The 22788-nt window shown below is 37.8% G+C and overlaps 2 protein-coding genes across 6 annotated transcripts in view; one reads left to right on the top strand and one right to left on the bottom strand.

Annotated features, from left to right (window-relative positions):
• The window catches only part of KBTBD2 (kelch repeat and BTB domain containing 2), a 23042-nt gene extending 698 nt beyond the window's left edge, over positions 1-22344 (top strand). Inside the window, exons 2-5 of one of the 2 annotated variants that reach the window (XM_024735590.1) lie at positions 869-948; positions 11638-12150; positions 17299-17464; positions 19654-22344. In XM_024735590.1, the coding sequence (XP_024591358.1) occupies positions 11981-12150; positions 17299-17464; positions 19654-21189 (1872 nt within the window). In that variant the 5' untranslated portion in view covers positions 869-948; positions 11638-11980 and the 3' untranslated portion in view covers positions 21190-22344. The remainder of the gene's footprint in view (positions 1-868; positions 949-11637; positions 12151-17298; positions 17465-19653) is intronic. The other variant, XM_024735505.1, reaches the window with a different exon arrangement.
• Positions 20173-22788, bottom strand: part of AVL9 (AVL9 cell migration associated) — a 91981-nt gene continuing 89365 nt past the window's right edge. For 3 of the 4 annotated variants that reach the window (XR_003001827.1, XR_003001845.1, XR_003001866.1), the window contains one exon: positions 20173-20295. The gene's annotated coding sequence lies outside the window, so the exon portion shown is untranslated. Of the gene's footprint in view, positions 20296-20717; positions 20820-22788 lie in introns of those variants that run through there. The other variant, XR_003001864.1, reaches the window with a different exon arrangement.

The following is a 22788-nucleotide window of genomic DNA, read 5'->3' as shown; positions in this document are numbered from 1 at the left end:
CTCCACCCCCGGCGGCGGCCCCTCTGCGGCTCTGCCTCCGGCCGGTGCTTGGGGCAGGGGCGGCGGGGCTTGCCACTCGCGGGGGCGTTTCCGGCCGCGGGTCTCCCAGGCGGCGCCCTGGCCCCGTCTGGCGCCCGCATTGCCAAAATGAAGGACTCGCGGCGTCTTCGCGAGACGGCAGTAGGAGGGCAAGACCTTCCTTGCATTTTTTTCCCGGTACTTTTGAAGTAACCAAGAGATGTCTAGATTAACTGAGGCCCCATTGTGATCTACTGATGATTTTAAAAAGAAAGCAGAAACTGCCCTTTGAAACGGAAAATTCTGTACGTATTTACTTTAGACTGTGAAATCGCTAACTTATTGAACTCGACCACCTTTCTCTTCCTATGAATTGAGAAACCGTAAGTGGAAGAATATCCCTTAGTTTGATGTGGTCCGGTTATTTTGAGTTAACAGGTTTTTTATTTCTCGTTTGTTGATCTAAGATCTCTTTTTATACTACCTCAAAGAGAGAATAATATACCCTCCAAAGACCTCTAGAATTGTCCGATGCCACGATTGCCCCTTCAAATGAAAATAGAAAAAGAATCTAAAAATGTAAAATTGACTATGAAAGGGTATGTTTGTGTGAAATATCTATCTTCTATGTCAGTAGTGTTATAAAAACGTAAGGTACAGGACTGGTCACGTGTTGTTGACATATGAATCTGTACGTCTGGCTCACTTAGCATTCAGGCATTCAGAGACAGCCCTATCAGCAATGTGGTCTGACTAAAATTTTATTTTCTTCTATTGAGGCAACCAGTTAACTGGGTGGAATTAACAGAGTGGTTTTCCTTCTCTTTTCTTTTTTTTTTTTTTAAGACAGGGTGTTCCCCACCCCCCCTTCCTGCTGTGTTGTGAATTTTTGCCTGAATTTGAGTGGTATGGACTTCAAATCTCGCAATTGTGAGTGACTGACTTTAGTTAACCTTTGGTAATGACCTTTTTCCTGACTTTTTTTTAGAAGGACTTTTTCTGACTGAAACTAAATCGAAAAGTCAAACCAGTCAGTTGTTTTCCAGTCTTGATGTAGAATTTTCCTAATGTTAAGCTTAGTTCTTCACTTTGATCTTTTGTTGGTCTAGTGTTTATTGAAGTTGCTTTAGATTGGGCCCTGAAATTCTCAAGAAGTTGTTGTCCTCAGTAAACAGTACAGGGCTATGGCATTTCTGTTGAGCTTGCTTTATAGTTCGTGCTTTTCCACATAGTTCTGTTTTCTCGACAGTTTTGTAAGAAGAGTTCTAAGTGCTATAACTTTTCTCTCCTTTTTGCTCTCATAAGCAGTACCATAAAATCTGTTAGCTTTGATTATTCACACGCCCTTTAAGGAGATGGGTGGAAATAAAGGTGTCATAGTGCTTTAGTCCACAGTTCTCCATATATTTTCTTCTGGTTAATGGAAATAACGAGCTGTCTCATAAAATCCAAATATTGAGCACTGAATGTGTTTAAAGTGGATGGTAGGGACTTCTCTGGTGGTGCAGTGGTTAAGAATCTGCCTGCCAGTGCATGGGACACAGGTTCCATCCCTGGTCTGGGAAGATCCCACATGACGCGGAACAACTAAGCCCACGCGCCACAACTGCTGAGCCCATGTGCTGCAACTACTGAAGCCCGCGCGCCTAGAGCCTGTGCTCTGAAACAAGAGAAGCCACCGCAATCAGAAGCCTGTGCACCGCAACGAAGAGTAGCCCCTGCTTGCCACAACTAGAGAAATCCCATGCGCAGCAACAAAGACCCAGTACAGCCAAAAAAAAGTAAAGTGGTTGGTAAATTCATAGAAACTTGAATGCAGTCACAAAAGCCAAAAGATACTTCGATTTTCCCAAAGATTTTACTCATATACTTAGAAAAGAGTTGTATTTTTTCTTGCTCTCGTTCCTAAGCCCAGGAAAAAGGATTGGTCCTGCTATCATAAAAAATATGAATGAAAATGTCAAAGACCTTCATTATATCTTAGTCTTATCATTTTCAGTTTTGTGGAGTTTGAATAGAGCAGATCATATTTAAATAACTCAGGGTATTGGAAATGATAAGTTGATTTCAAGTAACTTTTTTTTTTTTTAGTTTTTTTAAATTACTTTTTTTTTTTTTTTTTTTTTGCGGTACGCGGTCCTCTCACTGTTGTGGCCTCTCCCATTGCGGAGCGCACGCTCCAGATGCGCAGGCTCAGCGGCCATGGCTCACGGGCCCAGCCGCTCCGCGGCATGTGGGATCTTCCCAGACCGGGGCACGAACCCATGTCCCTTGCATCGGCAGGCGGACTCTCAGCCACTGCGCCACCAGGGAAGCCCTCAAGTAACTTTTTAAGTATATGAAGGTTACTCCTGGTTCCCTTGCTGGTTTTTTCAGTACCTAGATTCCTCTGTGTGGGAAGAAGGGATTATTGTAGAAAATTTGGAGAAAATGTAATCATTTAATGAGAGATGTTTTTTAAAGTCTTCCCTTTTTTTCTCAGCTCCACTCCCATACCTCTGACAAGTGGCAACATGTAGTAGGTTCCATGATAGGCAGGGGATTCTGAGTATTCCTCAGTTTACCCCCCCTTTTTTTTTAAAAGAAACTGAGACATTTAAATAGTCATAATCATCATTAAGCAGCTGTGCCCTTAATGACCTCATGAATATATTTACTATCTGGGAAATATTTTCTTCTGCTGTTGTGATTGAAAAAAATCATTGATTTGGTGGAAAATGAAATCCCATTGAAAAGGTTAAGGTCAGTTTTGCTTTAGTCTATACTTATCCAGCTTTCTTAAGTCTATGTAGAGCTGAGAAGAAAAGAGAAAAGTGATATCCAAAATAAAAGGACATACTACACTCATATAATTATTCTATCACAGATGGTGTCTCCTTTATGTTCTTGTTTAATTTTTTAAAAGTGAGATAACTTATTATTCATAATGTAGAACAGAAGCTTATTCTTGTGACCTGAATTTAGTTAGGGTACTGAGCATAACTAACTTGATGGAGCCATGTAGTTTTTTCAGTATAGTTGGAAAGGAGGAACACAAGGAAATAGACCTAGGCTCTGAATTTGATTAGAGTAGAGGAAGCTGCACTGAAATTTATCAAACTTGATACATTATTTAAAAGGCAAGGTATTTGGTCTTTTTTTTTTTTTTTTCCCTTTGGCTGCATTGGGTCTTCGTTGCTGCACACGGGCTTTCTCTAGTTGTGGTGAGCGGGGGCTACTCTTCGTTGCGCTGCCGCGGGCTTCTTCTTGCAGTGGCTTCTCTTGTTGTGGAGCACGGGCTCTAGGCGCGCAGGCTTCAGTAGTTGCGGCGTGTGGGCTCAGTAGTGGTGGCTCTCGGGCTCCAGAGTGCAGGCTCCGTAGTTTTGGTGCATGGGCTTAGTTGTCCTGCGACGTGTGGGATCTTCCCAGACCAGGGCTCTAACCCATGTCCCCTGCATTGGCAGGTGGCTTCTTAACCACTGCGCCACCAGGGAAGTCCAGTTGTTTGTCTTTTAATTGATGCTTGTCACGACTCCAAAAATTTCTGTTTGTGTAGTGGTTGACAATCAATCTGAAGATCAGGTGGTCTTCCAAACATTCTCAACTGTCAGGGTTGTTTTGGTAACTTGAAAGCAAAGTATTTCTGGCACCAATATTTTGTCCTCCCTAAGGAGAAACCTGTTTTCTCACTGAAATGAAGAAAGGCTTGTTTTATGACTGGTATCATTTAGTTTTTCTGCATGGGCATCAGCCTTCTCAAGGTTAGTCTTTGTTGTACTAGTTTGTTTCATGATTTGTACCATCAAAATACTCCCTAAAATCTTTGAATAAATTTCTCTTATCTAAAATATCATTCACCCAGCAGGAAAAGAGAACTGTGTTTGAGTGTTGAGACCTTGTAATTGGGACCCTTAGACCTGTATAGGTGTGAAGTTTTGAAAGTCGGTAAAGTACTACAAAAAGCTTGACCAGTGAGTGCGTTAATAAAAGTAATTGCAAATTTTTTTGCATACAGTAGTACTGTTGTGTGTCAGGCAGCACTGTTCCAAGCTCTTCATAGAACTCATTTAATCCTTAGTCCATTGAGAAGAATTCTATTTTTATCCCCCATTTTACAGATGAGCATACTCATGACAGAAAAAGGTCACACAACTAGTAAGTTGCAGAACTGGGGTTTCAACCCAAGTAATTTGGCTCCACAGTTCACGCTCTTAACTTTTTGGCAATACATGAAATTCAGAATGCCCTGGATTCTTTCTAACAAAAGTTTTCGATCTTCTGTATTGAGATTTGTAGCACTGGAAGATGGAGCATCACCTAAGTTAATATACAGCTTGAAAATGCTTCATACAGATGATAACCTGTAGCCCACTGCCCTTCCTTTTTATCACTGTTTTATCCTTACTGTGTAATTTTTGTGCAGTCCTTGTCTGCAGCCTCCTCCCCATCTTTTTATCCTTCCTCATTTCACATATACAGCTCAGTTAATTGCTGAGCAGCCTCATATTCACAATCAGTAGTTATTTAATCCTTTATTCTTTCCTTTATCCTCCAGGTCTTCCCTGTATAACATTGGAAAAGCTTGTTTTGTATCTGTTTGAGTTTCTATAGCTACTCTGTGGAAGGGCACTACAAATGACACACCTGTGGGAATGAAAACTAGATTTCAAAGTGAAGTTAGACACATCTGCTTCACCTAATAAAAAACCACTACCATCAACCTCTGAAACCTGTGAAAGTATTTGGAATTATTTTTTTTAATTTTAATATTTCACACCTTTTTCTAATTAATCTTGATTCCTGTTCCTTGAATATCAGTATTTAGATCCTATAAAATTTATTATTACTATTATTTTTAAATTATGAGTATTATAGTAGCATTTACTTTGTGTAAATTTTCTTTGCAGATACACTTTTGGGCATATTTTAGCTTTTGCAGCCTAAGGACTTCGACAGTTTTTTTATAGGAAAGTGAAGTGAGGATTTCAGACAACCAGCGTAAACTTCTGGAGTACAACTGACCCTTGAACAACTCGCTCGGGGTTGGGGCGCCAACCTCCTAATACTAGAAAATCTGCATGTAGCTTATAGTCAGCCCTCCAAATTCTATGTTCATCCATGTCTGTGGTTCCGCATCTGAGGATTCAACCAACTGCAGATCGTGTAGTGCTGTAGTATTTACCATTGAAAAAAACTGGACCTGTGTAGTTCAAACCCCTGCTGTTCAAGGGTCAGCTGTACAGGTACTTTGAAAGTTGGATATTTCTACAGTTTGATTCTATGGTGAAAATGAAAAACACGTTAGCTCTGTGAAAATTTACTTTATAGTCACATTGATTATTCAAAGGGAGGAAAACCTATTGAAATAACTTTCCATAAGAGGTGTTTCAGATTTTTAAGTAGAATTGTATATATTGATATGGATTGTTGACTGATTTAATCCTAATGACCATTTAATAACAGAATGTTTGTTTTGAAACTGTTTTGTGTGGTGGAATTCACTCAGTAGAACCTTGGAGGCTTGGGTATCCTAGAGCAGCGGTCTCCAACCTTTTTGGCACCAGGGACTGGTTCCATGGAAGACAGTTTTTCCACGGGCGGGGGTGGGGTGGGGAGGCGATGGTTCGGGCGGTAAGGCTGCCCTCTTGCTGTGTGGCCAGGTTCCTAACAGGCTGGGGACCAGTACCAGTCTACGACCCGAGGATTGGGGTCCCCTATCCTAGAGAAAATGTTAGGATCAAAGTTTTGGCTTTTCCTTTTTTTCTCCCAATCTCAAGCAATTTATAAATTTTCTGTTCTTACAGGAAGCTCTTAGATATAAAAATAAGTTGGTCTTTGTTCTGTACTTATTTGCAGGAAGTCGGTAAAAAGGAAAGGATCTCATCCTATGTATAGCATTCTAACCTTATTCATTGCTGTTATTCTCTGCTACCAAACAGATCAATCAAAAATATTGAATTGAGCGCAGAACTTAGAAAAAAAGTAAGAATGTGCATAGTTTTAATGCCAGAGTACATTGTACTTTATTAGATTCTGAACTTTATTATATTGTGTTTGTATGACGCCCATTTAATTCTTATTCTAGTTGGTTTGTTTCACTGTGGAATATGTTCTAACAACCAGCTTTAAAATACAGGACTTTAAAAAAAATAATAAAATACAGGACTTTTCTATTAATCTTGAGGTGCCTGGTACCAGGAAATGTGGCAAGTAATAGTGGTTTCCCAGTCTTTGGCCCTTGGTTCATCTCATGAATCCATGTGTTCACTAAATGTCTTTACACATTGTCTTGTATACATCTTCTATTTTTCAAATGTATGTAAATATGTTGTAGTTGATAAAAAAAAAAAAAGAGAAAGTGTTTTTGACTCTAAAATAGTTTTTTCTCATTGTGAGTTTTTCCCAGCAGATTATCTTTAGGAAAAAAGTCCTTTTTTTCTAAGCTTAATAAAGGATACTCACATTAGATTAAAAAAAAAAAGTGTTTCAGAAGTCCACTGAGCCTGTAGTAAGTGGGGAAAGCGGTTGTGTGATTAGGTAAGAGACATTAAAATATTTCAGTTGAAACGTGGAATATATACAGGTTAGATTAAGAATTATATTTAGGACTTACCTGGTGGCGCAGTGGTTAAGAATCCGCCTACCAATGCAGGGGACACGGGTTCAAGCCCTGCTCCAGGAAGACCCCACGTGCCGCGGAGCAACTAAGCCTGTGCGCCACAACTACTGAGCCTGTGCTCTAGAGCCCGTGAGCCACAACTACTGAGCCCGCACGCCTAGAGCCGGTGCTCCACAAGAGAAGCCACCGCAATGAGAAGCCCGCGCAGCGCAACGAAGAGTAGCCCCCGCTCGCCGCAACTAGAGAAAGCCCGTGTGCAGCAACGAAGACCCAACACAGCCATAAATAAATAAATAAATTTATAAGAATTTTATTTAATTCAACTTTCAAGCATTTGAGGTTTGTGCGTTTTCCTTGTTCGTGTGCTCTGAAGGAAAAACGATCTTCTAGGAAAAACAGCTTGAGATATGTATTTTTGTCACTGATCAAGAAACAGCCTGAAGCAGAGATTGGAACATTTGGCCTGCAGTTTGTTTTTGTAAATAACATTTTATTGAAATAGTCATGTCCATTTATTTACAGGTTGACTTTTGCTGCTTTCAGGCTACAGTAGATTAAGCATTTGCGACAGAGACCTTAATGGCTTGCAAAGCCTAAAATATTTTGTCTTTATGATTAGAAAAGAGAGTAGTATACCTTTTGAAAGTTTGGGTTTTTTAATTAAATAATCATTGCATATGTTAACAAAATTCAGAAGGTTTAAATAGGTCTTCAATAAGTTTTTCCTTCCTCTGCAGTGTGAACCACTGTTAGCAATGGGGGCAAGTGCCAATTGCCTCCTTTCCTCGTTTTACTTGTGCTACAATTGTTCTTATGGTAAAGAATAAAATTTTCTTATATTATGTCTCTATCAAAAGTTTGGAAATGAAAGAGCACGACAGCTAGATTTTATTCATTTGCCTGCCTCTTTTTGTTTTTGAGTTTGTCTAGAATAATTGGTTTTTAAAACACCCTGTTTTTAAATGATAGTCGTGTATTGGCTGTAGTAAGAGTAAATGCACTTGGTGTCTTGGAGCTCTAGTGGTTGGCAACTCTCAGTCTGAGTCCTTAGAGTACAATACAACGACCAGCCCTTAGTAAATACTCAGACATTTGTTGAGTTAAATTTAAGTAGCCATTAATTTATAATAGAAAATTAAGTAAACAATTTCATTGATACCTGAGAATTACTAAGCCTGAGGATGCTAAATTCTACAGACAACAGGGAGTATGACTTTTGTTTTTTTGAAACTAATTTTAGGTATAACACAGAATGATATATGGTACAATATATTTATTAAAAAGGGAAAATTCATAAAATGAGTCAAATCATTGGTTATTAAGTAATATAGTACAGACATTGTGAAATGTTTCAGAGTATGTAGGATATTGATTTTAAGGTTTTTTTTTTTCTGGAACAAGTTGGGAAATTAAGTTTTAGGAGAGAAGGAATCTTGTTATAAAAAATATGTTACGGGCATTTAAGGTGGTTGTTGTTGATCATCTTAAACTTTGCCATTTTTCCCATTTTTATTTAATACATTTTGAAGTCTGTGTTCCCAGAGAAGGGACACTGAATTTTATTTTGGATTGTACTAGACACAGATCAGTTTAAATTAAGTTTACTTAATACGATGTCTGAATGACTTTTTCTGCCTATTTTAATATTAAGATATCATAAATAAAAATTACTTTATTAGGAAGAAATGTACCCTAGATTTCAAAGGAAAGGCTGGGAATAGGGTGTATAAAGCAGTGACAATGAGATTATATAAAGTTGGCTCGCCATGTAGTATTCTAAAAGCAGACTTCAGTTTTAATACAGTTTTATGCATATGATAAAAAGAAATCAAATCTAGTAAAACTGAGACAAATTCAATGGGGCTCAAAAAAGTCACTGCAAAAAAATCAGGTCATAGTATGAGGTCAGAGGAATGACCAGAGTGAACCTGTACAGCTACCCTGCAAGGAATTCTGGAGTCTAATCTAAATCCATCCCTGCACTGGCCACCAGTTCCTGTCACCTGGTTTAAATATGGATGGGGGGCTTCCCTGGTGGCGCAGTGGGTAAGCATCCACCTGCCAGGGGACACGGGTTCGATCCCTGGCCCAGGAAGATCCCACATGCTGCGGAGCAGCTAAGCCTGTGCACCACAACTGCTGAGCCAGTGTGCCACAACTACTGAAGCCCATGTGCCTAGAGCCTGTGCTCCACAGCAAGAGAAGCCACCGCAATGAGAAGCCCGTGCACCGCAACGAAGAGTAGCCCCCGCTCGCCGCAACCAGAGAAAAGCCTGCATGCAGCAATGAAGACCCAACACAGCCAAAAATAAAGTAAAATAAATTTTAAAAAATAATAATAAATAAATATGGATGGGGACAATTTTGGGTCCTGCAGCTGGGGTTAGGACTTACAGTCTATTAATACATGCATTTCTGTAAGATAAATTTTTAGAGGTAGAATTGAGTTATTAAGCATTTTCAATGCCAAATATATCTTCTATAATACTTAATTTGCAATCTGAAATTCAAAAACCTCTTAAAATGAAGTTAAAAATTTTTTTTTTTGCAAAACTTGACCTGAAGTAACATAAGACTGTATATAGTATTATTTTTCACACTGTGCATATTTCCCTCAGTGAGAATAGTAGGATGTTCAGTTCTGGAGCTCTGCCCCAGACCCTTTGTAATACATGATATATGTACCACATTACCTCTGTAAGATCTGAAAAATTCTAAATTCTAGAACACAGCTGGCTCCAAGAGTTTGTTTGTTTTTGTCTGCATTGTGTCTTCGTTGCTGAGCGCTGGCTTTTCTCTAGTTGCAGCGAGCGGGGGCTACTCTTAGTTGCAGTGTGTGGGCTTCTCATTGCTGTGGCTTGTCTTTGTTGTGGAGCACGGGCTCTAGGCACGCGGGCTTCAGTAGTTGTGGCGCGTGAGCTCTAGAGCGCAGGCCCAGGAGTTGTGGCACACAGGCTTAGTTGCTCCACGGCATGTGGGATCTTCCTGGACCAGGGCTTGAGCCTGTGTCCCCTGCATTGGCAGGCGGATTTTTTTTTTTTAAGTTTATTTATTTATTTTTGGCTGCATTGGGTCTTCTTTGTTGGGTCTTCGTTGCTGCACATGGGCTTTCTCTAGTTGTGGCAAGCAGGGGCTACTCTTCGTTGTGGTGCGTGGGCTTCTCATTGCAGTGGCTTCTCGTTGCAGAGCTCGGGCTCTAGGCGCGCAGGCTTCGGTAGTTGTGGCACGCAGTCTCAGTAGTTGTGGCACACAGGCTCAGTAGTTGTGGCGCACGGCCTTAGTTGCTCCGCGGCATGTGGGATCTTCCTGGACCAGGGCTTGAACCTGTGTCCCCTGCATTGGCAGGTGGATTCTTAACCACTGCATCACCAGGGAAGTCCCAAGGGTTTTGATTAAGGGCTTATGTGTATGTATCAACTTATACTCCTCTGTAAGAATGCTCGTTTTCCAACACCCTCACTAACACTGGGCCTTGCTGCATTATTAATATGTGAAAATAACCAGTGATTTTAGGTATTATTAGCTTTAGAGGTTATAGTAGTAAACTTAGATTTATAGTGTAACTTTCATATTTGGAAGAGCAAAGTCATTACCTTAAATGACCCAAAGTCTCTGCCTTTGCACCTATTTTAGTTGCTTCCATATAGTTAACTTGGCTGGAAATTTGACAGTCTGCGTCAGGTTTGCAGTTCATGTAATAGTATAGTTTGGCAGGAAGTACAATGTGATCTTCTCTTTGACATATGGATGATATTTTTGTGAGAAAAAGTATTAGTGGTTCCAGTGATGGTCAAATATATTTATAGGTTTCATGTCAACAGCACTTGACTTTCTGATTATGGAGCTAAGAGTCATCTAATTAGGAAACAGGTGATAGTTTTTAACTGTTATTAGCACTGTATATTCTATGTGTTTTTCCTGATTTGTAATTCCTTTGCCATATGTTGTAAATACTGATTTCTAAATAACATTTTAAATTAAACTTTAATGCAGCTGGAATTTCTTTTGATGAATGGTATGCAGTATGACTAAAACTTAGGTGGGTTTTTTTTTTTCCTTCAGTGGGTAACCAGTTGTTCCAACGTTATTTGTTGAAATAACCCAATCTTCTAGTTTGAAATGACTTGTTTATCATATCTAATGTTTTTTTTTAACATGGATGTATTGTATTTACTTATTTACCTATTGTATTTATTTATTTTTGTTTACTTGGGTTTATTGTAGAATTGTAATACATTTTAATATTTGTTAAGAGTATGAGGAAAAACTTGTCCTTCCTTCCCCTCAGATATCTTGGCAGTATTTGTGAATTCTTCCAGATGAATCTTCTGCAAGTTGGATTTGTATTAAATTTACACATTTTGAGAACATTCATATCTGTATAGTATGAAGTCTTCATGTAGGAATACATTCCTCTATTTTATGTTTCATTTTTCAGTAAAATTGTATGTTCTTATAAAGATTTCTAGGAAGGAACCACTGTACAGAGAGATATGTTGTATTTATCTCCGTTACAGGATTGAACTGCAAATTTTATAATATAGTTTATGCTTTGGAAATAAACAAATTCAATCTATTTATCTCATAGTTTAAGTAATTTAAATATAAAGGCTGTGTGAATTATACTCCCCAAATGAGAATCTCCTTGCAAGAGAAAGGGTTTTTTTTTTTTCTCTTAAATTACAGTCATGTATTGCCCCTAAACAAATAAGTAGGAGATTTGGCTTTGCTGGTAATTGAAATTATTTATTTTTAAAGAACTTTTTAAAAAATGTATGCTTATTGATGTGTTCCTTATTTTCTAGAATGTTTATATTTTGTATAGAAGGCAAAAAATTAACTTAAAACCACAAATGTAATAAACTTGTTAAATGTCCCTTTTCTCATGTTTCATTTTTATGGTAATGTCTAAAGTTGAACTTCAAAAAAATATAATTCATATTTAAGTCTGCGATTTTAAACATTGTATTCTAAAAATGTACTGACCTAGATACTCTAACTGAACTTTTTTTTCTTTTTAGTTACTCCAGAGGATCCACAGAACATAGGATGTTGCCACAAAATCTACCTCGTGTGTTATTCTCTTTCACTCATGAGTTGAACAACAGTTACAAATTTGAGCAAGATATCTGCAGACTGTGTTGAAAAACTCTGAAGAACCTAATTAACACGGGATGACCTGGTAGTGATTCTAAGCCTAAAAAGATACTGCTCATTAGTGAATGTATCAATCTTGGTTCTGAATGCTGCAGATAACAGCAAGCAGAGTTTCTCCTTTCTTTATTTCTGAAGCATTCACTTGACCTTCCATCAGTAAGACTGATTTTTCTAATCTGTTCCTGGATATATTAATGGAATACAGTCATGTCCACTCAAGACGAGAAGCAGGTCAATACTGAATATGCTGTGTCCTTGTTGGAACAGTTAAAACTGTTTTATGAACAGCAGTTGTTTACGGACATAGTGTTAATTGTCGAGGGCACTGAATTCCCTTGTCATAAGATGGTTCTTGCAACATGTAGTTCTTATTTTAGGTAAGTACTGTAATCTTGGTTAGTTTGTAATTTCAAATGCAGAATGTTAGCTTGTTTTAATCTTTTAAACATTATTTAAATTTTTTTTAAAAAGTTAGGTGTCTTAATGTTTTGCTTAAGTTTTCTATTTGGGGGCTTCCCTGGTGGCGCAGTGGTTGAGAGTCCGCCTGCCGATGCAGGGGACACGGGTTTATGCCCTGGTCTGGGAAGATCCCACATGCCGCGCATCCGGAGCCTGTGCTCCGCAACGGGAGAGGCCACAACAGTGAGAGGCCTGCGAACCACAAAAAGAAAAAAGTAAAAAACAAAAAAATTTTCTATTTGGGTGATATAGTGCTTGTCAAATCACCTCCTTGCGTGTGTAAGTAAGGGGCAGGCGAAATAAGTTTTTACAAAGGATTAAATACAAGAAATTTGTTGAAATTAACTAAGGTAAAGTTTTAATGATGGAGAGGCAAAAAGGTTCAGAATACTATTTTTTCATTGAAAGAAAGAAAAACGAATGGGGTAATTTTCACTTACTCTTAAGATTTTTAAATGTTACATTTAGAAAACAGTCATTGTTTATAAATTTAAGAGTTATAGGAGGCTTAATAATAACTTTTAGAAGATAATTGGTACTGTTTAGACATGTTAAGGACTTTTATTTCCTTTGCAAAAATGAGTTCCTTTACTCACTCTTGGTTTCTTTCATCATTTGTGCTATCGTTTTAGCCGTACCAGACTCCTTGCCAGATTGAAATAGTTAATAATTAATAATGTTTTTGTTCTCTGTGCCTCAGAATTTATAAGTTGATTTACTTATTTGTTTGCTAATTACAAATAAATAAAGCTTAACTTTACATTTTTATGATCTTTTGCAACTTTTAATCTTTTTAAGATAGGTTTCCCTTTATTATGTGTTTCATGGGAGGAAAAGAATTAAGGCGAAGAAATTCCTATATTTGGTCTCTGCCCTTAGGTTGAATTTTTACTTAATATTTGAAAGGGACAGGGAGAATAAAGATGAATGAAATGTGGACCAGTATATTCCTGCTACAATCTTAGCTGGCATAAGTGGAGATCAGCAATGAAAGTTACTTTCTGCTGCTCCTTAGTGGCAGCTGTAGACAGGACAGGTTTAATCTTGACTTTTCAAGGCTAACATACACGAAGGTGTAGAAACTTAACATTCCTTAGTATAACACATCTCATGATGATTCTAGAAGCTAAGGCCCAAATGTCAGTTGCCTTGCTCTGCCTGCCATTGTTTCAGGTTTAGCTGTGGATACTTCATGCAATTTCAGACATTGATTTTCTTATCTTAGGAAGCTGAGCATATTTGCAAACAGTGGTTCTAGAGAATCTAATGGATCTAGAGGATGCTCAGAATCCTCTTGTGCTTCTACAAATAGAGATTCTTGGATTTCAAACCTAGAAATTATGATTCAGTGGGTCTGAGTTAGAGTTTTAGGATTTGTATGTATAAGAGCTTCCCAGATGATTGTGATGGTCAGGTTTTTTTGTTTGTTTTTGTTTTTTCATATTTATTGACTTAGTAGATGGTGTTAGAAATTCAAGGTTATAGATTCAATCAAACCTGGGTCCATTAGTTCTCCCTTTTTAACGGTTATTAATTACAAATTGATTATCCATTATTGGAATGAGCTATATGCTTTAGTTGTGGATTTTCAGATTGATATTTGTAATCATAGAGTAGAATCTTTTGTGGTAATATTTTAGCAGTCATCTTGTGTAACTTTTAAATCTATGCAGAAAGTCTATCTCCATATTTTCTGAATTGTCATCATCTTTATCAGGAAGTAACATATGGGTTTATGGGTTAGGTATCTTACCTTTTTTTCTTCCTCGCTAAGTCTGTTTTTTATTGTATAGATAAAACACTGTTCTTTAAATTCTCTAGCCCTGAGGTTATTATTTATCTTTAATTGGGTTGGAATTGGTTTTCCTGAAGACCAAGAAATTTAAGTATTTCATTAATGTTACAATCTTAAAAACAACACATTCTCTTTAAGGCTGCTGTTATTAACTTATCACTAACTAGTTCCCTTCTTTAGCATCCTTGGTGTTCTGAGAGAATATATTCTCCCTAAAGCAAATCAGATACTAAGAAGTAGAAATAATAGTAGAAAGAGTAGTCCTATCCATGTTTGGGCTTAAAGCCATCCATCTTTAAAATCCTGTGTCTGGACCAGTTTCATAATCCACAAGACGAAGACACTTATATATTAATTTTCCCTCCCATATATCTCTTTTCTCTGGACTGTATAGATTATTGTTATTGTATATTCCCACAATAATAACCTGATTTTCTCCCAAGTGTTCTTCAACTGGATTCTGCTTTCAGGTTTGTAGATTTTGGTATCCTTACATATAATGTTGCTATCAATCTTTATCATTAGAAATTTACTATTAGAAATTTTACCTTTTGAAACAGATACATTCCTCCTTTGTAGTTTACCAGTTCCATCCCACTAAGAATCAAAAGAACTTCTGAAATCCAGAGAACCTCTGAAATGGTAGTTTCTTCTTCTTGGTAACATATACACTTCATTTTAGACCCTAAATGAAGGGGATTACTTGAGAATTACTCAACACCTCTTCCACTATGGTAATTTAGCCTCCTATAATATTATGCAATTCAGTATTTACTCTTTCTTTAAAAAGTCTGTTTAAGATTTTTATAATCAAGTTGGCTAGGCTTCTACTAATCTTTGGTCTTCAGGAAGCATAGTTCCTTCACAGAAGTCCATCATTCTGGTGTCATAAACCATAGTCTAGAATAACCAGTCTGAGTGTCATCTGTATAGTCAGCTGTTCCCTTGCCCTACTTCCTCTTCCAAAGTTAACTACCTTCTACTGGCACAGACAGAAAAGCACATGACCCCTAAATCTTGCATTTTTACTCAGAGCTCCTATAGTTCTTTTCAGGTTGCTTTTGTTATTTCCCATTCTCCCGTGTCACACAAGTGAAGCCAGTAGCAACTGGTGTTTTTATTAGTTTCTTGTCACATCTTGGGTATTTTTCAACAGCACTTCCTAATCTCTGTTACTTGGTTGGGTTTATTTATGGCCATTCTGTATTCTTTGGGAGGAAGTTATCAACCACCCTGATTGATGTTTTTGCCACTCTTCCATTCCCTAACTGCCTGAAGTTTAGTTGCTGTTCTTACTGCTCATTCTGAGCTACACTAGAAATCACTAGTGCCTTCCTAATTGCTTTTGCAACGTTTGTTATCCTTGACTCTACCGTTTTTGACACCCTACCTCTCTTGCCCTGAGTAGCATTGTATTGACTGGCTTGTTCTTATTTCTCTGATGAATGTTTCTCAACATTCTGTCATTCTTTTTTCTTCTAATTGAACTCTACCTCAGGTTGTCATTGGGATTCTGGGTGGGTTTCTTTTAGTTTTTTAGTCTCTCTCAGATAACTTACTTGGCTTTAACACATGTCATTTTGTAGATAATTCACAGTCTTCTGCATTAATGCCTGACCTTCAAAGTTCCAGTTGTATTAAATACGTAACTGATTATTGTATTACTTCCATTTGACTCAGCTGCTCGCACCTCAAATTAAACATACCTAAAATTTAACTCACCTTTTTTGCAAGATTAACTGTTTTCCTTGACCTTATAATTTTTCTCTCAATGGTTAACATTTTTTTCAGGTACTTACTTGAAAATAAACAGCTTTGATTCTTTCCCTGTCTTCTTCCTAGTCTATTCCGTACGTTCAGAAAATCACCAGATCTTACTGGTTTTTTGTAAAAGCTTTTGTATCCATTTCTGCCCACCTAGCTCAGGTGGTTCTTACTTCTAATCTAGATTATTGCAGTAGCCTCAGAACCCTTTTTCCTATCTCCAGCCTTTGGCCGTTGAGGTCTGTCAGTACAAAATATTCATCCTAGAATACATTTTATTATGCTAATAAATCCATGCTGAAAACCCTTCAGTGAACCTTCTTCACTATCTACAATAAAAAGCTCAGACTCGTATGTCTGTGTGTGTGTGTGGTTTTTTTTTTTGGGGGGACATGCTGAGGGGCTTGCGGATCTTACCCCAACCAGGGATTTGAACTCGGGCCCCGGCAGTGAAAGCACTGGGTCCTAACCACTGGACTGCCAGGGAATTCCCTCCTATATTAAAATCCCTCTGTGGGACTTCCCTGGTGGTCCAGTGGTTATGACTCTGTGCTGTCCATGCAAGGGGTGCCACTTTGATCCCCTGGTAGGGGAACTGAGAATCTCACATGCCTCACGGCCAAAAATAAAAAGCCCTCTGTGATCTGACTGCCACTTATCTTTCCGATGTTTTTCATGAGCCCTTATGTTCAGCAATGTCACTGGGAAAAACAGTTCTTATGTTCTACCCTGACTCACTATTTTATCCATTTTAAAGCCTTTCTCATCTTCTTGTCCTTGAGGTTGCCCAGGCTAGTTCTTGTGCTACCCACTTATGATCACTATAGGCATTTCTGTACATGCAACAATATTCTTTGTTTTTTTTACCTCTTCCATGTATATGGGCATTTTACTTTGTATTCTCCACAACAGTAATTGCCTTTCCAGCATATTTTCCTGCATGTAATTTTTAGGAAACTGTTCTGCATATTTTTAGGAAATCATTTGAGTAAATGAAATTTTTAACGGCTTTATTGAGATCAGGTTTACACACAAATGAATTTTAGTATCTTTACAATTTAATTTGAAACATTTCCATCACTTTGTGCCAATTTACAGTCACTCACTGTTCTTACCCACAGCCCTAGGCAACCACTAATCTCCCTTCTGCCTCTATATATTTGCCTCATATATATTTGTATACACATCATACAGTATGTCTTTTGTATCTGCCTTTTTTCACTGGGCATAATGATTTTGAGGTTTGTGTTGTAGCACGTATAATAGAGTTCCTTTTTATTGCTGAATTCCTGTATGACTATAAGGATTAAATTAGTTTTGATGTTATCACTCAGAATGGCACAGTGGAGTAGTTTGGTATATCTTTGGCACTGGATTATAATTTTCTGTTGTTTCCCTTGAAAGCTTTCCCTATAAGTTGTCCATCAGCAAATACACTAAATAAACATCCCATATTGTCTAGTTTTTCTTTTTAGCCTTACATTTGTTTTCCCCATCTCTACTGTAGGGCCATGTTCATGAGTGGACTAAGTGAAAGCAAACAGACACACATACACCTGAGGAATGTGGATTCAGCCACCTTACAGATAATAATAACGTACGCATACACGGGTAACCTGGCAATAAATGACAGCACTGTAGAACAACTTTATGAAACAGCTTGCTTCCTGCAGGTAAGCAGTTTTTTCAGTCTTATAGCTATGTAATTTTATTGCAGATTTTAGAAGGTAAAACTTTTTAAAATATGTAAGGGAAAAACAATAGGATTTGATCAGCTAATAAACTTAGTTTTATGATGGGAACTTGACTAAAAAGATAGGTGAAAATTTCATATTAGTTTCATAGTCTGCCTAATATACCACAGGATTTAGATTTCAAGTAAAAGAAATTTTTAACAGCATTTGTTAAATTTAAGTGCTTCAGCTTTTTAGCTAGAAGCTTAGATGTGCTAATTTTTGATGGTATTTTCACAGAAAATGTCAAGATTCTTATGGAAGTAATCAAACATAAATGTTCATAATAGCCATGAGACCTCACTGAGCTATTAAGGAGAATTATTTAAACTAAAATAAAAAATGATGATTGATATATTTACATATGATAAGCTATTTCACTGTGTTTCCCCTTCAACTTTTTTCCTTTTTTGGCTGTGCCGCATGGCTTGTGGGATCTTCGTTCCCCAACCAGGGATGGAACCTGGGGCCCCTGCAGTAGAAGTGCAGAACCTCAACCACTGAACCACCAGGGAATGCCCCCCCTTCAACATTTCTTTTAATTTTAAGAGGAATATAAAAATATTTTCCTCATTTTCTCCAAAGGGAGAAATAAAGTTTCTCCAAAGGGAGAAGCTTTAAAGGTTAAATTCTGGGAGTACAGTTCATGATACCTAGTAGGTACTTGATAAATGTGTGCTGAATAAATGTGAATGATGCCGGTCGAATGCCAGTTTCTGGGTGTAACTCTGGGAACCAGAACTCAGTCTGTCCATGCCTTAAGTACCTGTCTTCCTTTTTAGTTCTGTATTCTCCCCCCCCATAAATTGTGCATTGTCCTACTATACCTGTAACTCTGGGGACACTGAAGCCATGGTTGCTTCCTGGTGCTTTAGAATGGAAGACATTCACACCCTAAATCCAAACCTAAAAGGGAGAAATGCCTACTGTAAGAACTGTCTTTCTTCCATAGCTTATATGTTTTCATTACCTTTATTAATTTTTTAGCAATTCTAAAAGCACTTTTTTTTAGAATTGCTAAAAAATTGAGGAATTTTAAGAAATTTGGATTCCAGAACACTGTTGTTATAGTGATACCTTTCCTTATAATTTTTTCTATCATGTTAATGAAACCTATAGGCATATGCTTGGCCAAATGCAAAACAGCACTCTGCCTCTGGAAGTAAGTTGCCCTGGCAAGCCTGGGAATGTGACATTTTATGACTACCAACATGGCTTTTACTATTAACCACATGAAATGATGTTTTTATATGCCAGATTCTGTACTAATGCTTTATATAGGTTCTCATCTAATCCTTAAAATAATCACTTGTAAGGAAGGATTTCCCCATCCTACACAGGAGAAAGCTGAGGCTTAGAGAAGTAAAGCTACTTGTCTGATATTGTACAAGTGTTGACTGGCCAATCCAGGTTTTGAATCCAAGCAACCTGACTTCTTATCATAAACTGCTTCTGGTCAATCACTGTGACGTTGAATAAGTATAGTAGGTAGCACTTCTGACTCGAGATCTACTGTTTTTTAAGAAACAACAAATCTAGGAAAGTTAGAGTGGCTAAGATGGGTCGTTTAAATGTAGGTAATTTGTAATTGCACATGAATATATTCTTTTGATTGGTTATCCTACTGCTCCATGTAAGAAAGGCAAATAATAACTACTGTTAGGCATTGTATATGATTTTCTGCTTCTATATGACTGTCTTGTCCATGTTGAGAAAACCAGATTCCAGCTTCTCAACAGTAATCATTTCCTATACTGATTTACATTGTTTTCATTTGGTTCTCTCAATTACATATTTTGCTAGGCTTTAAAAAATACATAACTTATGCATGAATTAATTTCTTTCCCTTTCCCTTTAAGGCTGTTTAGGTTTTTAAGAGCCTATTTAATGTTATACTACTGACTCCTAAACAGGGCAGTTAAGTAGGCCACTGGACAGGAATATGAAATGCAAAACTATGCATAGTCTTCTAATTTTATTATTACTGGAAGATTATCTCTTAGCCCAAACATGTGTATCTAAAAATAAAAACTACAGTATAGGGATCTGATTAATATACCTGTGTGTTACATAAAAATAAAATTTGTCTAGCCTGCCTTTATCAGCCTTTCTTTTCCCTTCTATTTTAGGTAGAAGATGTGTTACAACGTTGTCGAGAATATTTAATTAAAAAGATAAACGCAGAGAACTGTGTGCGATTGTTGAGTTTTGCTGATCTGTTCAGTTGTGAGGAATTAAAACAAAGTGCTAAAAGGATGGTGGAGCACAAGTTCACTGCTGTGTATCACCAGGAAGCTTTCATGCAGCTGTCACATGACTTACTGATAGACATTCTCAGTAGTGACAATTTGAACGTAGAAAAGGAGGAGACAGTTCGTGAAGCTGCTATGCTGTGGCTAGAGTACAACACAGAATCACGATCCCAGTATTTGTCTTCAGTTCTTAGCCAAATCAGAATTGATGCACTTTCAGAAGTAACACAGAGAGCTTGGTTTCAAGGTCTGCCACCCAATGATAAGTCTGTAGTTGTTCAAGGTCTGTATAAGTCCATGCCCAAGTTTTTCAAACCAAGACTTGGAATGACTAAAGAAGAGATGATGATTTTCATTGAAGCATCTTCAGAAAATCCTTGTAGTCTTTACTCTTCTGTCTGTTACAGCCCCCAAGCAGAAAAAGTTTACAAGCTATGCAGCCCACCAGCTGATTTACATAAGGTTGGGACCGTTGTAACTCCCGATAATGACATCTATATAGCAGGTGGTCAAGTTCCTCTGAAAAATACAAAAACAAATCACAGTAAAACAAGCAAACTTCAGACTGCCTTTAGAACTGTGAATTGCTTTTACTGGTTTGATGCACAGCAAAATACCTGGTTTCCAAAGACCCCGATGCTTTTTGTCCGCGTAAAGCCATCTTTGGTTTGCTGTGAAGGCTATATCTATGCAATTGGAGGAGATAGTGTAGGTGGAGAACTTAACCGGAGGACCGTAGAAAGATATGACACTGAGAAAGATGAATGGACAATGGTAAGCCCTTTGCCTTGTGCTTGGCAGTGGAGTGCAGCAGTTGTGGTTCATGACTGCATTTATGTGATGACACTGAACCTCATGTATTGTTATTTTCCAAGGTCTGATTCATGGGTAGAGATGGCCATGAGACAGACTAGCAGGTCTTTTGCTTCCGCTGCAGCTTTCGGCGATAAAATTTTCTATATTGGAGGGTTGCACATTGCTACCAATTCTGGCATAAGACTCCCCTCTGGCACTGTAGATGGGTCTTCAGTAACTGTGGAGATCTATGATGTGAATAAAAATGAGTGGAAAATGGCAGCCAACATCCCTGCTAAGAGGTACTCAGATCCCTGTGTTAGAGCTGTTGTGATCTCAAATTCTCTGTGTGTGTTTATGCGAGAAACCCACTTAAATGAGAGAGCTAAATATGTCACTTACCAATATGATCTGGAACTTGACCGGTGGTCTCTGCGGCAGCATATATCTGAACGTGTACTGTGGGACTTAGGGAGAGATTTTCGATGCACTGTGGGGAAACTTTATCCATCCTGCCTTGAAGAATCTCCATGGAAACCACCAACTTATCTTTTTTCACCGGATGGAACAGAGGAGTTTGAACTGGATGGAGAAATGGTTGCACTACCATCTGTATAGTCAGGAGTTCAGGGAGTGCACGCCTGATCTATTTGCTTTGTCATTTTCTTTGCTAAATGAGAGAGGCTATGAAAGGACTGAATATGAGTACATAAAAATCTATCTTTGATAAATTTTATTTTTATGCCCTACTTAATATTTGCATCAGTATAATATATATCAGTGAGTCTTAAGAAAGATATGCTTCCATAATATGAAATAGATTATCCAATAATTGAGAAACTTCTATGTGTATCATGAGCATAAACATCTGGATTATCTCACATTGTTAGCCCTGTGTATGTACAGTTCCCAAAGTTCTCTTATTAAAGTAGTTTCCTGTTCCTAGTGTGGTATATCGCAAATTATGCTGAGGTTATTTTATTATATGTATTTCATTCCTGTGCTTCTGTTCTGAAGTCCTGGAATAGTTTTTTTCGGTGTAGTTAATTGAGCTGCACTTAACACTAATGTCCATGTTGGTATTAGAAATGTTGTCTAAATCCTATAGTTGAGGAAGATCTTCCACTTTATGGTATTGCACAGGGAAAGTATGACTGCAGGATCAGTCTATTAGGTGCATGTATTCTCTTTTCACTAACTTATACTTGTCTATCTAGAATACAGGTCTTCCAATCAGCTGGTCATTTACCAGGTGTGGACTTAAGTTGCTGGGCTTGCAATAAGAATTGCTAGTCCCTCATTGTGCGGGTCTGTGTGGAGCTTTAATCAGTAAATGCCTCCACTTTCTGTATTACATTAACATTGGCTCATGCATATAACTACCTGCTGCTGTCGTATTTCTCCATCTTAAAGATTTAGAGTGGGTTAACCAGGTCATTACATCTTAATTTAATAACAAACATTACTGTAGAGTGATTGTGTATAGATATTCGTTAGCTGTCAGGGTGTGTTTTTTTTTAACCTGTTGTGTGTGGGGGGTAGGAATAGAAAGGTGAACTGTTCAGGAATTCTCTGCACTAGCAGTGCAGAAGAGCAGATAACTAGTGCTGCTCTGGCATTAATCCCAGGAACCACTAGCAGTAGCGGGGTGCCGCCAATCTAACATGAGCACAGGTGCTTCATGACAAACATTACTAGCATGTTCAACTGCATAATGTTCTGGCACTGTATTTTGAATGACATTAATTTATTAAATAAATTGTATATATTCAATATCTGTTTTTCTTTTGTGATGGGAATTGTGTGCTTTTAGTTTTAGTTTTACGGGGTCAGCTTAGTTTGTGACAGGTGATTTCTTCAGAATTTTGTTGATTATATGATACTTGTCTGATTTGAGCCTTACTGTAGGAACACAAATTACATAAAAAGTAAGAGGCAAACCAGAGCCTAATGTTACCAAAAAAAAAAGATTTTTAGTTATTTGAATGGGCCTTGTCCTCTTTCACATACGGTTTTTTCTGCCTCAAACACTCTTCCCCTTTGACTGGTTAGCTCTCAAGTGATTATACATCCTAGTTTGTGCCTGTTTTCCCTTTCCCTTTGAAAAGTGTCCCTGTTTGGATAGTAAATGATATGGTAACCCTGGTTGAATTCAGTTTACACTTCAGGTAACTTCCTCCAACTGGCTTAAAAAAAAAATTCTATTGATACTACCAT

The sequence above is a fragment of the Neophocaena asiaeorientalis genome, unplaced genomic scaffold, assembly GCF_003031525.2.
Source record: "Neophocaena asiaeorientalis asiaeorientalis breed wild unplaced genomic scaffold, Neophocaena_asiaeorientalis_V1.1 scaffold612, whole genome shotgun sequence".
Lineage (NCBI taxonomy): Eukaryota > Metazoa > Chordata > Mammalia > Artiodactyla > Phocoenidae > Neophocaena > Neophocaena asiaeorientalis.
Note: the sequence above shows the minus strand (reverse complement) of the source record. Positions and strands in the feature narration are given on the sequence as shown.